This window comes from Dermacentor variabilis, chromosome 7 (genome assembly GCF_050947875.1).
Source record: "Dermacentor variabilis isolate Ectoservices chromosome 7, ASM5094787v1, whole genome shotgun sequence".
Classification (NCBI taxonomy): Eukaryota; Metazoa; Arthropoda; class Arachnida; order Ixodida; family Ixodidae; genus Dermacentor; species Dermacentor variabilis.
Genome location: NC_134574.1, coordinates 79,530,968 through 79,548,392, shown reverse-complemented (window position 1 = coordinate 79,548,392; position 17,425 = coordinate 79,530,968). Strand labels below are relative to the sequence as shown.

The 17,425-nt window shown below is 47.8% G+C and overlaps 1 protein-coding gene and 1 long non-coding RNA gene across 2 annotated transcripts; both read left to right on the top strand.

Annotated features, from left to right (window-relative positions):
- Positions 1 to 1,665: 1,665 nt before the first annotated feature.
- LOC142586862 (uncharacterized) lies at positions 1,666 to 17,134 on the top strand. The gene is made up of 3 exons (XR_012829261.1): positions 1,666 to 1,786; positions 7,069 to 7,180; positions 16,878 to 17,134. It is a non-coding gene; the product is annotated as an uncharacterized LOC142586862 (long non-coding RNA).
- Positions 10,259 to 11,758, top strand: LOC142586861 (glycoprotein 3-alpha-L-fucosyltransferase A-like). Its single transcript, XM_075697735.1, has one exon. It carries the CDS (start codon positions 10,259 to 10,261, stop codon positions 11,654 to 11,656), a length of 1,398 nt encoding a protein of 465 aa, XP_075553850.1. The 3' UTR covers positions 11,657 to 11,758.
- Positions 17,135 to 17,425: the final 291 nt, after the last annotated feature.

The following is a 17,425-nucleotide window of genomic DNA, read 5'->3' as shown; positions in this document are numbered from 1 at the left end:
CTAGGCAAGAACATTAGAATCAATATATTGTGGACAGTATTAAGCGTAGTTTATAATTGGAGTTTATAATATGCTTAAAGAGCATACTATAATGCATAATTCCTTTTAATAATGTTATAACGACGAACACATGGATGCACCTCCGAATTACCTCCGTATAAACTAGATTGATAATTCGCTCAGTGCAATGCAAATCAATAATGGCATGTGTACGAATTATTGTGTCGTGAACAAGGTTAAGTATGAGCGTTTGAGAGCTTTTTTGAAGTTTGAGGAATAAATTGGGCACTCTGGCAGTTTATTCCGAATTTCGACATCTGTAAATTCAAGAAGACGTTCGCTATATTCATTATCACATGGTGAGGGATTCAAATGTCCTGTAGTAACACTTCTGTTCTCACGTGAAGAATGAAATGTCGAAATGTTAAAAGGCTGGTTGTATCTCGACATCCTGTAAACGCACATTGATATGCTCCACTCACATAGTAAATCAAATGGTAATACGTGGTACTGGTTGATCAATGGGGCTGTGTGCTCAGAATGTTTCGAGAGCGACGTAATTGTAGTCGCTCGTTTTTCAAGTTTCCTAATTGGGTTTAACATTATTTTATATGACCAACCCCAAGAGTGGATACACTACTTAAAGAACTTTCTACGAAAAAAGAAATACATAAGGCGCAAGACATGGGTGTCGAAGTGTTTGCGAGCTTGATTTAAGCTCGAAATGCTAACGTACAGCAAGTGCAGTTTATGTGATTTTGTCACTGCACGTGTTTATCGAGGACCACACCGAGATACTTGAATGAACTAGTTTGTTCCAGTACAAATTTATTTATCGTTAGGTTGAGTGCTGTGATATCTACAATATTGAAGCGGGACTGGAAAACTACATATTTGGTTTTGTTTATGTGAAGTGTTAACTTGTTTCCTTGAAACCAGCCTTCAATTTTGTTTAGCTCCAAGTTCGTGTACACACTGAGTTCATGGACATCATGCGATATAACAATAAGAAATGTGTCGTCCGTGAACATGAATGCTTCTGCAGAGTCATTTATTTGTTTTAGGTCATTATTATATCAAGAAATACAAGGGACCAAAGTGGAAACCCTGCGGAACGCCAGTAGAAATTTTTGTTTGGCAGATGTAATAATAATTCGTACGACCTGGGAACCTGGGAAAGACTGTAGGTGCTTTTACGAACACAGTGAAGCACACACGGGGAGAAAGAAATGCCACAATGAACAGCGAGAGCCTTCGGAGTCGTTTTCGCGCCGCCTACGTGCGTCATTCCCAGAATCCTGGGAGGCTACGAGGCGCACGCACGATGCTTGATCATCTACTTAAATCTAATCTGTCACCTTGCTCCCGCCTAAGATGTGAGTGATGTTCAAACTATGACACTTGTTCGAGCGATTTTTCTTTTCCTTTTTTTCGCATGGTTTGAAAAGCCCAAGAATTGCATTAGCATTTACTGAAAGAAACGAAGAGCTACGTCTCTAGCAATAAACACCGCCAGAAAAAGAAGGTAGACCTACACTACAACTACACACCACAGCGGCGCTTCTACCGAGAGACTTAAAAGCGGCCCCGGGTCCTTCCGTTCTCAGATAAGTTGAAAATTCAGGATTGAATTACTCGCACGGGCAGTCAGTGGAGTTGTAAAGGAACATTGTGGCAGGTGTTCATCTGCATGTAGCCTTGTTACTAACTACGCTGTTCGGCACTGCGATATCTACAACAAACTACAACGAGCGGACCTCTTGGTAATCAAACTAGCATTAAAACGGTAAGATATATCAGTTCATTACGTTGTACTTAGCACCTTCTCAACTCCATAACTGAAATTTGTTGCATCATCCTCCTGGGTACGTGGTTCGTTAAATAAATGGCCTTCCCAGGAAATTATGATTATTTATTGAACAAATTATGCTTGCTGGCTAAGCTTCAGAGCACATGTAGATATGTAGTATACTTAAGAACGTTTTACTGAAGCTGAATAATTCACGCTGGTTTCCCTTGCCGTCGTTTTATTGTTAAGCATCTCTGTGGTGGTTCAATATATTTACGCCTACGTTATTAACATAATTTGTTGTTCTTATGACTTACTGTAAATGTAATTGCTACAAACGCTTTCCCTTCTTATCTGATGTGCTCCTAATCGTTTATTTTTCATCAGTAATCCCACGTTAATCGTCGCAATTTAGGATTATAGTCTATAAATACAGTTTTCTATAGCCTTGTACATTTGCTGTTATCCTACTAGGTTCTGATATTTTGAAATGATGCACAATGCCCCATTTGTGAAATTGAAGCTCGTGAGTGTAAATTTTGTTGTGATGTCACCATCGAGGTATGATATCCTGTGATTGCACTAGAATGCCTATCCTTTCGAATTGCTATTTTTCCTCAGCGACTTAATTCAACGACGCCCTGCAAAATTGAATGAAACACGAAAACGTCCTCTTCACTCCTTAAATGAACGCATTTCCCGTAATTGGTGCTAATTTCAGGGCTCCTACTCAACGCATGTGCTTTTTGCTGTATCGGAATAGATTCCGCGTCTCTAATAAGTGCACAAAACTTTATAATGAGAAAATTATTTAGTGCGCTCTAGTATGTGAATTGTTAATCCTCTTCAGACGTGCTCCAGTGCTATAACCTTACCGTTCATGCTCATACGTCAGACATTCTCGAAGTGTCCCCGCTGGCTTCTTCTGTAGAAGCCTGTAAGCTGTAAGTCTGTAAGTTTTGTTTTGTCAAAAGATCTGGGTGAACTTACTGAAACGTGGAAGACAGCATCCAGTTTTTCGCATTGGATCTATCATAGAAACTCAAGCATTTTTAAGCTACAAAATACATAGACTGTCCATCCAGCGGCACACTGATTGCATGGCTTCAAAAGGTACAGGTGTGCTATCGCACGGAAGTAAAACATTATCAACTTGTGACATACTGGAACGCCTTCTTTTGTTATTGCTTCAGCAGTTATTGTGAGGAAGTGATTTTTGTTTCTTCTACACGGAACTTGGTGACTACCTTATATTTCGCGACCACATGACTATCGGTCCTAGTTGCGTTCTCGAGTTATGAGTGGCAGGATCTCCTCTACATTATAATGTATTTCTCTTGCATCATTTGTGAATGACAGAGCATAGGACTCAATGGTACTAACGCGAACAACCCTTATTAAACTGCAATGGAGAAAATGTTTTTATGATGAGGCAAACATTATTGTTCGTGGTGTTTATCAACATCATCACTTATTAAAACGCGTCAATTTTTAACACAAAAAATACCACACAAAAATTATGGATGTTTCTTAAGCTAACCTTCGCGGTTTACTCAATACATTAAGAAGCGGAGCTTCATGATTAGTACAATGGCAAAGTAGAAGCGCAAATAAACAAAAATTTTCCTCAGAAACTCCTATGGGAGTTCTCTTAGTATGCGTGAGCACAGTGCCACTTGCTCATCTCCACGAAGCCGGGTGTCATTATCAATGTTTTGAAACTTGATCCGACCTGAAAGTGCTGCCGCTACGTGGACTGACACATGCCAAATACTGCAGGTGGCGGCGCCAGGTGCGCTGGTTACGTTCAGATTATTGTAAGCCGTTATCGCTCTTTAGCGTCTGGTCAATTCGCGTCGAACCATTATCAACGGTACTCAGGCGGCAGCTGTGTACGGCGCGGCCGCGAGGGCGTATCTTGAAAGCGAGCTGCGATGGGGCCAGAGTGCGCCGAGTGCTGATAGCTTCGCGTGCACTGTGTTCTGGTGGTGGTGGTGGTGGTGGTGGCAAACATTTATTCGTTGAGCCTTTTTACAGCATTACTTGTGAGGGGGCTCAGGAGCGCGTAGGGTGTCCGGGAGTTTGTGGCCGTCGGCGACTCTCATAGCCCAGTCCACCAGCCGCGTTTGGTCGGCTGGGTTGCAGCTAGACGCCGCGGTCCCCTATCCCTCGAAGTCAGTGAGTAGCCACTCAGAGGGTGGCTGGAGCTCAGGGCACAAGAACATTATGTGATGGAAGTTGGCTCTAGGCGCACCGCAGAGCGTATATTCCTGTTGATATAGCCCTGGATGAACCAGGGCGAGAGAAGCTGGAGAAAGGACTGCTTGTGCCCGAAGCTGGCGCCAAGTAGTTTGTTGGAATTTCATTAAGGTTTTATGTGGGGGATGACGTCTCAACCGCACTTCGCTGTAGTGGAGGGTGATCCCATAATATTCTACCAATTGGTCTCTGGTGTTATCCAGGTCGTCGGCCGGCGTGGCTTCTTGACCTCCACTCAAGCGATATAATGGGCCGTCTCACTGCCTGGATGGCCTGCATACGCGGGCACCCGGATGAGCTTAATTGGTCTAAGGGGGGTGGTATGATTGAGACTTTTCCGTGGCGATTCACGAACTCGGCCTTTCGAGCGCTTGGGGATTGCAGTTTTGGAGCCGCTAAGAATAGCCTCGGCAGCGGTGGTTGAGATGGCCAGCGTTATGGCAGCCTCCTCCGCCTCCACGGATGTGCGCGCCTCTATTGTGACAGCTCTAATGTAATCAAATTGATGTGACACTACACTTGTGGCATAGGCCGGTTTCTGTCGGTAGCTAGGGGCGTGTCCTTGCCACTTGGTTCTCGTTGAAGCGAGAGTAAGCACCAAGGTAAATTCGCTTACGGCTGCGCCACATATCTCGGCTTACATGACGGACGACGGGCGCATGGATTGCCTTGTTGGGTAGGTATAGAAAAGTTTCCGCATTTAAAGACACGTACGAACCTTAGGAAATGTAGCAAAACACTCAACCATTCTCACTTGAAGAGATGAAAATGATTGCTATCACCAAATAAAGAATTTAATTCGTAACGTTTACAAGCCTACACCAGCATGTGTTTAAGAAGCACACCGTAGTGGGGGTGCTTAACGTGCACTTAACATGCACTCAGTGCACGGTACATGGGGGTTGAGTGCATATCGCCGCCCTCGAAATGCTGCCGCCGTAGCCGGAATTAGATCCCGCGACATCGTGCTTATCAGGACAAAGTATGACAGTGAGACATTGACAAAATTACCGCGTGACTTGCCGCTCGAGGCACTTTGCGTTTATTCGCAGGCTTCTTTCACGCTCGGCAAAACTTTTATGTAGTACGTTTCGAGCAACAGAAAGCTGTACCGGAAGTTTTTCGGGTCGCTCTAGATTTGTTTCTTTGAGCGTTTTCATATATATAATAATGAGAAGATGACTAATACATTAAGCCTGCGTAATACGTGGTTTGCAAAAAATAATTTGAGTGTGGTCATGATACGGCAAAGAAGATTAACTTCGTTCTGTCCGCCTTCGTGGCATTTTCATATTTTTCAATCTTGGTTCATGTTAGTTTGGACACCCTGTGTTAGCTGATGTCACCACAAGCCTGCGCCCACTGGTCGGGACTCGCACAGCTGCAACCACTTCGCTCTATTGCAGAGGTACGAGGTGCGCCACTGCATTGTAGGTAGCACCCCCAATACGAGTATGGAGCAGTGCCATTGCGATTAGTGTCAAAACGAGCAATCGATGGCTGTGTGTAGAAGTGGTAACCAGGTAAAGCAGGCGCAGTGGATCTCTTTTCCGACAGTAACATGTGGCTCGTTCAGGCTAGTATTCATCCTGAGGTTCGCTTCTGATGTGCCCTTTTTAAAGAGGCAGCAGTTTCATTGGGATATCCATACAGGTCGTGTTGGTACAGTTTTTCCCTCCCTGTCCCTTTGCCAGGCGGAGAGGGAGAAGGCGGCTGCGGCATCTGGCTCGGCTGCAGGAGATGGGTGGCTTGATGCCAATCGTTGTGTAGGCACTGGTTTACCAGACAGGTACAAGTAGTCCCTGAAGAAGCGGCCGGTTTGCCAGAGTGCGTTGCTTGAGAGAGGATCACTTAGACCTCTGTGCTTTCTGCGTAAAGTCGAAGACACGAAACACCAAGACTCTTCAAAAATGAGTCTTGGTGTCCTAAGTCGCCAAATTCAAAATAGTTGGGTGGCCTTCCATATGCCTAGAACTCCCGTAGTTCTCTAGTATCAGACATGGAGCGAACTTTTGCCTCTTTTACAGAGAGGTACCCGGCAGTGGCAGTCGTCGCCTCCCACAGCAGTGCGGATGCTCGCCAATTTCACCAATGCAGTGGAGTGGACATGGGCGGTCAGGGACCCTCGTAAATCTGTATATGTCGCCCTTTCCATATGAGAACCCGTGTCAAAAACCGAGCGCTAGATCGTAGCACATCTCTGCCTACTAATGAAATTCATAAACTGGTGACACTGTGGTGAAACTCCGTGGTAGACTGCGGCTTCCTTAAAAGTGATAAGACACGCACTGATAATGCCCATGGCCCTCGTGTGTACAATATGACGTGTCCTACAGATCAGCTTTCCTTTCAAAGAGTTCTTAGGTGACTCCCTTTAAATGGCCCCACTTACATGAGATATAGATGCACTTCAATGTTGTGGACGTCAAGCAACGATATGATGTCGATGTTAAGTACCTGTGATGCGAATGTATTGTTCGTGAGGATGGTGGTGGTGGCATTTGTTCATGTCTATTTCACAATTGTTGAATTTCCGCGTCCAGAACTAGTCGTGAATTGCCTGTTTAATGTTTAGTTTTCGTACCTGCACTTCGCTGTACCATTCTCAAGGCTTAATAGCAATATAGATGCGTGCATGAAATTGGTTAAAGTCACTGTGCTGTCATTTAGGTGCTGGACCAAGTGTCCCTTTGTTACCCTTTGTTCGTTGTTACTATCCGTCTTCATTGCCCTAGAAAAGTGCCCTGATAAAATCTCGTCCTGGGGAGGTGTGTATTCACCGAAATAATCAGGGAATGACGACGAAGCCGGGCATCGTGATGATTAAAAAAAGTAGTAAAGATTGTATTCACGTCATGTGTACATGGTTGTGACTCTTGTCTCGAGCGGTTCTGATTAAATACGCGGGCCAGGATGGCCTGAAATAACCCATATTTCACTCGTGGAGGGAATCCACTGACCATTCACAAACAACGAATCGTTCATCACCTCTGTCACACCCCTCCCCCCCCCCCCCACAGGTCGTTAGCGTGCTGCTCGGGGTGCTCATGTCTTCAACGAGCTCCTCGTGTACGTAGTGCGCCAGTAGTCAACAATGTCCCCATGGAGTTGTCGGCGACGGTCTTTTCACAGGTAAGTGACCACTTTGCGATTGCCAGGAGGATGGCGTTTCTTTCTTGAAAAGAAGTGAATGATGAGGCGTGAACATCAACCGCTACGGCTGCGTGTTACCAGCGGGGCGTCTCCCCGTCGTCAGATGTGATAGTCGATGGCTTCTTGGAAAACATAGGTCGATCTTAACAGCATGCTTTAGAGCAGCGTAGCAGATGTGCGTCGATTAACTAAACTCAGTTTACCTTAGTTCCATGAAAGACGTTGTATAGATTTCGAATAAAATGTTTAATATTTCAAATACTCTGTTCTCTATACCACGAGCTTCTTAAGTTGCAACATTTCGCTACTCGATAACAACATTCTGGCACTTTCTCACAGTTAAGATTTTCCTTTAAGAAAGAATGACGTATGTGGTGAAATTATTATCTGTTATATTGCGTAAAGATATTTTTGTCCCTAAAACAAAAATCTTAGTTAAAATGAAACATATGCAGCATTTCTTTTTGACTGGGCCCGAAAGGTGAAGTATCGATTACGATAGAAATAATTAGACAGCTATACGAGGTAGGGATAGTAATTGTATATGCCGTGTATTCACTTACTAACAAAATTATTAGGCATGGTATCACATGAGCACAGGCAAACACGAACAGATCTCCCGCTATTACCAAGGATACTCGCTTTCAAAACGCTGACGTGAGGAAGGTCGGCAGCAGTAGCGAGCGAATCAACCTTCCTAACGCCTCTCGTTTGGACGCCATCTACACGGCGAGAACATTGAGCACACGAAGCTATCAGCCCCTAGGCAGACCTAGACTCTCTCCTCAACGCATATCCCGTTCAAGATAGGGCCCGCGCAGCCGCGCTGAGCCACGCCACATGTAGCCACCGCAGGAGTAGAACGCCCCCACCCCACCCCCAAAGCCCGCCAACCATCGGTGCCTTGCGCGCGATGGAGGACGGCGTGCTTCCTCCCCGCTTTCGACCCTTACGCTCGCTAGTACTAGTCGCATTCTAGGCTCGCCCTCAAGCGATTTCACTCGAATACACGGCATACCGCGCGCGGCCATGATGTCATCTCACGTGGAATTTATGCGGACCATCTCACCAACGGCGACGGTGGAAATGCGCGGGAAGTGTCCATGCCAGGTAAAAAAGACAATAGAAATTTCTGTCGCAACTGCAGAAATTACCAGCATACGGTAGAAGTTCCTGATTTTAGTTCCAACTACGCTTCTGTAGGTGAGACAGATATTTATGACGTTAGGACAGAAAATCTGATGTCGCTACAGAAACATTCTGGCACGATGGCGAAGTGTTGGATAGTCGCAACAGAAACGTTCTGTAGCGACAAGGGTTCTGAAGTTGCAACAGCAACTTTCTGTCTCGACAGCAATCCTGGAGTCGTGACAAAAACTCTATGTCTCTATCGCGAAGACAGATACATTCTATAGTGGCTTTAGACGTGTGGCACTTTCTATCTAAACGACATAAATTTGGACGCCGTGACAGAAGCGCTTTCCGTCACGACACTATCAGTTTTACGTCGGTGGTGTGCATTGTACTTTTCTCTCCCACGGTATTTAATGGTGCGTTCCTTGAATCCGGCAATGCTGATAGAACCGACAGTGCTATTGGAGTCGACGTGGCCAAATTTCGTAATTTTTCCGTGAAGACGAGGCACCAACAATCGCCCTACCGCTTTCCTGGAAATCGGACTCAGATTGAAATTCTAGCATCTGCCGGAACGGCTGCGTAACTATTTTTTTTATTGTGTAAGATATGACATGCTGGCCTGTGGCCTGTCACGTCCTCTTACGCGGATACGTTAAATAATTTCCCAGAAATATTGCATAAGCTTTTCTCAAGCGAGAAAGAAGTTTCGGGTTGTTCATCAAAGTTGCGTGAAAATCTGTCTCTCTCGGCTGTCAATATTCTGGCACAAGCACGGCTGTTATGCTACCTAAACGAACACTTATTCACGAATGTTTATGTAGCTATTTCGCGCTGATCAGATCGACTATATGCGCGCTTAAAAGTGCAGAGAGCGCGAGACAGCTTTCTCAATAAGCAGTCACAACCATGCCATGTCCGAGGTCACCGTTATATATTTCTCAATTTCTTTACCGATACAAATCTCCTGATGAAAAGTTTATGTTCTAGCACTTCATGGAGTACTTGCCGATGGTATGAGCACTTTTGCTCTTGTAGAGAGGCGCAAGTTTACGTGACAGTGTGAAAGCGGAATTGCAAGTGCAACCACCAGCGCAGACAGATCCTTATTCTTTACACGGTCAAAATGTACAAGTAGAAGTACATTCGGCGTGGTGCATGGCCGTGTTCAGAATGTGCTCTTATGGAAACAGCGCATCGGCCTTAGGCCGAGGATATCTTGCAAGGTCTACCCTTACCTGTAAATACAACATCGTCCTTACTTCCCCGAGTGGAACAACATCACTTCGTCTCCATTTCGCTTCTGTAATATCAGTCATCCTTTAAATGAGTCAGTGGCCAGACGCGTGCACGGAAGCGGAGTGATGCGTCTGCACGCACCGCTTATGTTGCGTCGCATCTGGTCGCCGCACCTGACCGCATACTCAGCGCAGCCCTCCGCCTCTCATTGTCCGCTGCCTTTGTTGTGCGTGCGTTTGTGTACACACACACACACACACACGCTAGCCACGCGCAGAAACGCCCTTGTCTGCCAAAAGTCTCCCGTGACGCGTGCGCGTCGCCGCTAGTCTCGGATACGACGAGACCTTTCCGCGCTCGCATATCGAGCGGGTGTCGCACATCAATGAGCCGACTTGTGCGCTTTCAGGCGCTGTATGTGTGCTGTGAACCCCGTTTGGTCCTGAACATGTGTTGGAGGCGTTATACGCATAAGACGCGAACTTTACATCACCGGCTAGTGCAGGGAGGACGAATATGAAGTGGTACACATTGTGCGTATTCAAAAGTTAGTTTTCGCCTAAACGAAAGAAATGACACGAGGGGGATCGTTAAGCAGAAGTGCTGAACAAGCGTCAGCACCAGCATTGCCACCAGCCGCCGTTGACAACGCAGTGGCAGTGTTGGGGCCTGCCATGGCGCAGCATGTTCCCGGCCAAGAAACTATGGCTCCGGCGGCTACTCACCTGGGCCACCGGCTTCAGCTTCTGCACCGTGCTGCTGATCGGATTCCGGGAGCAGCAGCAGGCGCCCGGATTGCCCGACGTTGCGCCGCGCGATGTCAAAGCTATCGGAGGGCAGCGTGCCGCGGACCTGCAGCCGCTCCCTGGGCAAGTACCGGGCGCGCAACTGGCAGCCAGCATCAACGCCGCTCGAGGCAAGGCGGCGTCGCAGGGACAAGCCGGCGGCTCCCCCGATCGTCCATGGTACATGCGCGGTGGTCGGCGGCGACCGCAGCCCGGCGACACGGGCAGCCTGTGGCCGCACGAGGACTCCCACGACCGCATCGAGCAGCAGCTGATGTTCGTGCCCGAGGACTACAAGCGAAACAGTACGCGGATCAAGAGGATCCTGCTTATGCATGGACTCGGCGGCTGGGGAGACCTGCCTAGGGGACGGGCGGTGTTCCTGCGCGACAAGTGTCCCGTGGATACGTGCGAGATCGTCACGTCGCAAGAGGAGGCGCCCGACGCGGACGCGGTCCTCTTCAAGGACTACTTCGTGGCCCCCAAGTACCGGCGCCCCTGGCACCAGGTGTGGATCCTGTACCTGCTCGAGTCTCCCTACCACACGCAGTCTTTCGCCAACTTAAGGAACATCTTCAACTGGACGGCCACGTACAGGCACGACTCGGACATAGTAGCGCCGTACGAAAAGTTCGTGCGCTATGACGACGACGGCGGCACGGCGGCGCGTCCCCCGGCATCTGCAGCGCGCAACAAGACCAAGAAGGTCGCCTGGTTCGTCTCCAACTGCGCGGCGCACAACGAGCGGCTGCAGTTCGCGCGCGAGCTGTCCGCCTACATCGACGTCGACATCTACGGCGCGTGCGGCTCGCTCAAGTGCCCCCGTGCGAAGGCCGGCCACTGCTTCGAGCTGCTGGACCGCGACTACAAGTTCTACCTGGCCTTCGAGAACTCCAACTGCAAGGACTACATCACCGAGAAGTTCTTCGTCAACGGATTGGGGCGTGACGTGGTACCAATTGTGATGGGTGGCCGGCCTCTGGACTACTTACGCGCTTCGCCTGATCACTCATTCATCCACGTGGAGTACTTCCCATCGGCGAAAGCGCTGGCCGAATACCTGCACCTGCTGGACCGCAACGAGACTCTGTACAACGAGTACCTACGCTGGAAGGGCTCCGGCGAGTTCATCAACACCTACTTCTGGTGCCGCCTGTGCGCCATGCTGCACGCGCCGCCATTGCCAAAGGTGTACCCGGACATCGGTGCGTGGTGGGCGGGGCCCGGCACCTGCCGCAGCGACCGCTCGAGGGACTTCGAGCCCAAGCCGGACCCCGTGGCGTACGTGCTCACCTGACCGAGCTCCGACGGGAGTTTGCACCCTCCTTCTCCCCCTAGCGGCCGGTCAGACAACCAAGCGGCCCGCTAAGGCGCGTCGGAGCGCTGTATTCAAAGACTCTGGTCATAGGATCACCAACTCCACTACTGGATGGCGCGTTCAAGTTATCGATATCGCGTGTGCTGCTGCAAGTTTAAGATATCGCGTGCTGCTGCTGGACATGGCACGTGTTCTACTGACTGAAACCAGGGGCGGAATACTTGTGATAAGGCGCCGGCCAGCAGAGCTTGTGACGCGTTTTCCGTCTCGTAATTGGCTCGGCTATATGTTCCGGTCACGTGGTGCTGGCCCTGCTGTGCGCACCTTCGTGTCCCCTGCTACAAACCGGTGGTGATCGCCGGGTCTGCTGGGCTCCCGCGCGTGACCTCTAGCGGCCGGTCATGTTTGATTTCATGCGTCTGCGATGTGCAAACGTGCAAACAGTGGCTTTAAGGCGAAATCTTCCAGTATGAGATACAAAACCAAAAAGTTCGCTTGACGCAGCAACGGCTCGTTTGCAAGGGAACACATTAGCCGTAATCTTATTCAACGAGTGAATTACAGGCCTTATGACAGTGAGCAACTACAGAGAACCAGGTCCCTGGCTTTCTACGTCGCAGTAGCGTGGTGCAGGGTAGGGCAGTGCTGATGGGAGCGTGAGTTTTCTCGCGCAGCCGTAAATGAATTCCTTTACTCATGCGGTAAACTCCGAGTCCAACAAACCAAAGAGCAGCCGTGTATATTCCAGGTCATGCTGCCATGAACGACATCAAAGTGTACTGCATTTTTACCAGCTAATCTCGGCGCACGCGTATGTTTGTTTTTCAAGGCAACATATACTTGCGATTTGACGTGATTTAATGCTATGTCGTGGGAAACCTGTTTGCTTATATGAGACTGCTTCTTCCTGAGCGTGCTGAGCTGCTGTGATCTCGAATCTCGAGTGTGACTTGCTGGGTGACATGTGCAGCTGTACTAACTATACCCCCTGTGGCTACATATTGTGTTCATTCGCACTTTCCCTCAACATTCCACGCCTTGCTAGTTGGCCGATTCCATGTGATCTGACAAAGCTTAATACTATACGCTACTGTCATTAGTAGTGCTGAAACCTGTACACTTTGTCGAGTCTCGAAACCATTCCGTAAGTGACAAAGTTTGCCGCCAGATTGTTCCTGTGGTACGACTGGCGCTGCGAGTTCTTCTCAAGCAATGCGAGGCTATTTGATTCTCGCTATCTCCGATGCTTCCAAGCAGCTAAAGTTTCCGAAGGGTCTCAGTGCACTAACAGAAGGCACGTCCATTCACGCGTTCAGAGGCATCGGTACCTTTGACTCGGACAATACTGTGACTGCCATACACTTAATGTGTAATGCGTTCGAGCTCTAAGCCTAAGCTTGCTACGGGGACTCTGATGGGGCTTTGATCAAGAGCGAGGTAGGACGCTTCACTCGCCAGAAAACGTTCGATGATTTCATTTGTACGTGCGTGCGTGCGTGCGTGCGTGAGGAGGGTCTAAAAAAATGGACAATAACGTGGTAACGCGAAGCGAACCGGGAAATTGGAGGTGCTCATACAGGAGGATGGACACGCCATACATACTGAGGCATTACATAGCGTTATCGTCAATATGTGAATATATTTCATGAAAGACGTTGTATAGATTTCGAATAAAATGTTTAATATTTCAAATACTCTGTTCTCTATACCACGAGCGTTTTAAGTTGCAACATTTCGCTACTCGATAACAACATTCTGGCGCTTTCTCACAGTTAAGATTTTCCTTTAAGAAAGAATGACGTATGTGGTGAAATTATTATCTGTTATATTGCGTAAAAATGTTTTTGTCCCTAATAAAAAATCTTAGTTAAAATGAAACATATGCAGCATTTCTTTTTGACTGGGCCCGAAAGGCGAAGCATCGATTACGACAGATATAATTAGACGCCTATACGAGGTAAGGATAGTAATTCTATCTGTCGTGTATACTTGTAAGCATTCACTTACTAACAAAATTATTAGGCATGGTATCACATGAGCACAGGCAAACATGAACAGATCTCACGCTATTACCAAGGATACTCGCTTTCAAAACGCTGACGTGAGGAAGGTCGGCAGCAGTAGCGAGCGAATCAACCATCCTAACGCCTCACGTTTGGACGCCAACTAAACGGCGAGAACATTGAGCACACGAAGCTATCAGCCTCTAGGCAGACCTAGACTCTCTCCTCAACGCATATCCCGTTCAAGATAGGGCCCGCGCAGCCGCGCTGAGCCACGCCACATGTAGCCACCGCAGGAGTAGAACGCCTCCACCCAACCCCCAAAGCCCGCCAACCATCGGTGCCTTGCGCGCGATGGAGGACGGCGTGCTTCCTCCCCACTTTCGACCCTTACGCTCGCTAGTACGAGTCGCATTCTAGGCTCGCCCTCAAGTGATTTCACTCGAACACACGGCATAACATGCGCGGCCATGATGTCATCTCACGTCGAGATTATGCGGACCATCTCACGCACAGCCACGGTGGAAATGCGCGGGGAGTGTCTATGCCAGGTAAAAAAAAGACAATAGAAATTTCTGTCGCAACTGCAGAAATTACTAGCATACGGCAGAAGTTCCTGATTTTAGTTCCAACTACGATTCTGCAGTTGAGACAGATATGTATGACGTTAGGACAGAAAATCTGATGTCGCTACAGAAACATTCTGTCACGATTGCGAAGTGTTCGATAATTGCAATAGAAACGTTCTGTAGTGACAAGGGTTCTGAAGTTGCAACAGCAACTTTGAATCTCGACAGCAATCCTGGCGTCGCGACAGAAACTCTATGTCTTTATCGCAAAGACAGACACATTCTATAGTGGCTTTAGACGTGTGGCACGTTCTATCAAAACGACATAAATTTGGACGCCGTGACAGATGCGCTTTCCGTCGCGACACTATCAGTTTTACGTCGATCTTGTGCAGTGTACTTTTCTCTCTCACGGTATTTAATGGTGCGTTCCTTGAATCCGGCAATGCTGATATAACCGACAATGCTATTGGAGTCGACGTGGCCAAATTTCGTAATTGTACCGTGAAGACGAGGCACCAACAATCGCCCTACCGCCTTCCTGGAAATCGGACTCAGATTGAAATTCTAGCATCTGCCGGAACGGCTGCGTATCCATTTTGTTTTACTTTGTAAGATATGACATACAGGCCTGTGGCCTGTCACGTCCTCTTACGCGGATACGTTAAATAATTTCCTAGAAATATTGCATAAGCTTTTTTCAAGCGAGAAAGAAGTTTCGGGTTGTTCATCAAAGTTGCGCGAAAATCTGTCTCTCTCGGCTGTCAATATTCTGGCAGAAGCGCGGCTGTTATGCTACCTAAACGAACACTCATTCACGAATGTTTATGTAGCTATTTCGCACTGATCAGATCCACTATATGCGCGCTTAAAAGTGTTGAGAGCGCGAGACAGCTGTGTCAATAAGCAGTCACAACCATGCCAGTGTCCGAGGTCACCGTTATATATTTCTTAATTTCTTTACCGATACAAATCTCCTGAAGAAAATTTTATGTTCTAGCACTTCATGGAGTACTTGCCGATGGTATGAGCACTTTTGCTCTTCTAGAGAGGCGCCAGTTTACGTTACAGTGTGAAAGCGCACTTTGGCTCTCAACGTGCAAGTGTAACCACCAGCGCAGACAGATCCTTATTCTTTACACGGTCAAAATGTACAAGTAGAAGTACATTCGGCGTGCTGCATGGCCGTGTTCAGAATGTGCTATTATGGAAACAGTGCATCGGCCTTAGGCCGAGGATATCTTGCAAGGTCTACCCTTACCTGTAAATAAAACATCGTCCTTCCTTCTTTGCCGTAAGAAATCACCGTTCTCAGCTACATGTTTCTACACGCGGATCTTGCTGGTCGGCCGTACTGTGCCTCGACTTTTCGGGACGCCCTGCTCCCGGTGGTGGGGACCAAGCACCTTCTTCAAGCAGGCCTTTATCATATGAGTCATTTGGAGGTCTGCACCTGCGCCAGTAAGCTTTACAACCAAATCTCCTCTATAAAGGTGAGCTCCTAGTCAAAAGACTGAATTGTTTTGTCTTGGATCCAGAAAGCCAGAACCTAAAAATTCAACTTCTTCTGCTTTCTCCTCACTTAGAGCTGAAACGCACTGCGGAAGCATTGAAACCGTGTGGCACGGTGCAGTCCATAACCAGAGAAATATGGCGTTGCGAAGGCATGGAGAGTTGGCAGATGACGAATTGCGATATAGAGTTAACTTTCTGACGACCTTCGCGCATCAATGCTTAAGTTGGATTCGCAGACGACCGCCGATGTCTCTTCCATGCAACAGGGTAGGCCACTTAAGACGACACTATAAAACACCTCGACGTGCGCATTGCCACCGTTACGGTCATGACACACAGGCATGCGTTGGCGCGTATGCTGACAGGCTTCGAGGTAGTCGACAAATAGATGAAGGCACCATCGTTAACCACCTCATGACTGTAAATGAGGCCGTAGATGCCTCTGCCGAAGCGCCTGCTGAAGATCGCCGGGTTTAGGAGGTGCAAGTATCGCCAGCTACGGACTCAGCTACCGTGATCAACTGTGAAAAGGGCCCTTGTGCAACGTGGGTCGAATCACCACCTTTTCGGGACCAGCTTGATCCTGCCGAGGATACTGAAATGACTGAGGTGTCCGAGAAGCGTCCTGTGCCGGTGGATGATGTGGAGTGCTCTGGGAAAGAGCCCAAGGTCGTCGTGGCGAAGGCGACGAAACCACTTCATGGAGCCCCTCTGAGTGCAGATGCTGCTGCATTTCAAGTAGTTCCTGCAGCTGTGGCTTGTTATTGTAGCGGTACAAGCAAAACAAAAGTAGGAGCACAACGTGTAGGCGCTGCGCTTCAGTAGTGAAAAAGTTGCGGACGCCCTTCCCTTAGCGCTTGGACCACTAAACCACGGACCGCTGAAAGTGCCGCGTCGGCCTTAGATTATCTCCTGAGCTGAACACAATCTTATTAGAGAAAAATTTATGATAGGAAAAAAGAATCTAACTGTAAGTACAAATAAGAAAATTTTGCCATCGCCATTTGAAACACTTAGTCCATTACTGCTTTTTTTGGTTAACTTACGCTTACACGTATTAAGAACCAACGTTTGTACGCTTTCTGATAACTTTAGTGTCCATTTTATTTTCAGAATTTTGGTTCAATCTGCGGGTGAGAAATTCTTCTGTCGACGTGGGGCCTACTAAACAATGCGAAGATTTCTTCAGGAAAGTTGCTCCAAAGTCACAGCAACTGTATACTAAGGAATGTCAGAATATTCCACCCCATGCCAATGTATGTTCAGTTAAGCTGTTGGATCTATTGAACTAAAGAAACGAAACTAAATTATCATTTGTTTCCAAACATTAAATATTTCGACATGTATGTTCATTTATACAATAAAATTTAAGTCATATAGATTTCTTTCTTTTCTTTCCAGTTCTATCAATGGGTGCGTGTCTCAGCAAAGTTGTATACGAAGCCGTATGGGCGGATTACATCAAATGGTCCATTGAGCGAAAAAGCCGGTGCCTGTTGCAGCGAAACGGCACCTAAATTCCCTTTGGCTTCCACGCCCCGTCACGTGCTCGTCTCGACAGGGCGGAGCGAGCGAAATGGTGCACCTGCTGCCGCGCTGGCACGCCAGATATTGCGTCAGGAAGAAGGCAACGCCCCGACGCTGCGTCACCCTCGCTTTCA

Bases quoted from the DNA above. Each gene is read 5' to 3' on its own strand.
- LOC142586861 (XM_075697735.1), top strand. From the start codon at position 10,259: ATGTTCCCGGCCAAGAAACTATGGCTCCGGCGGCTACTCACCTGGGCC.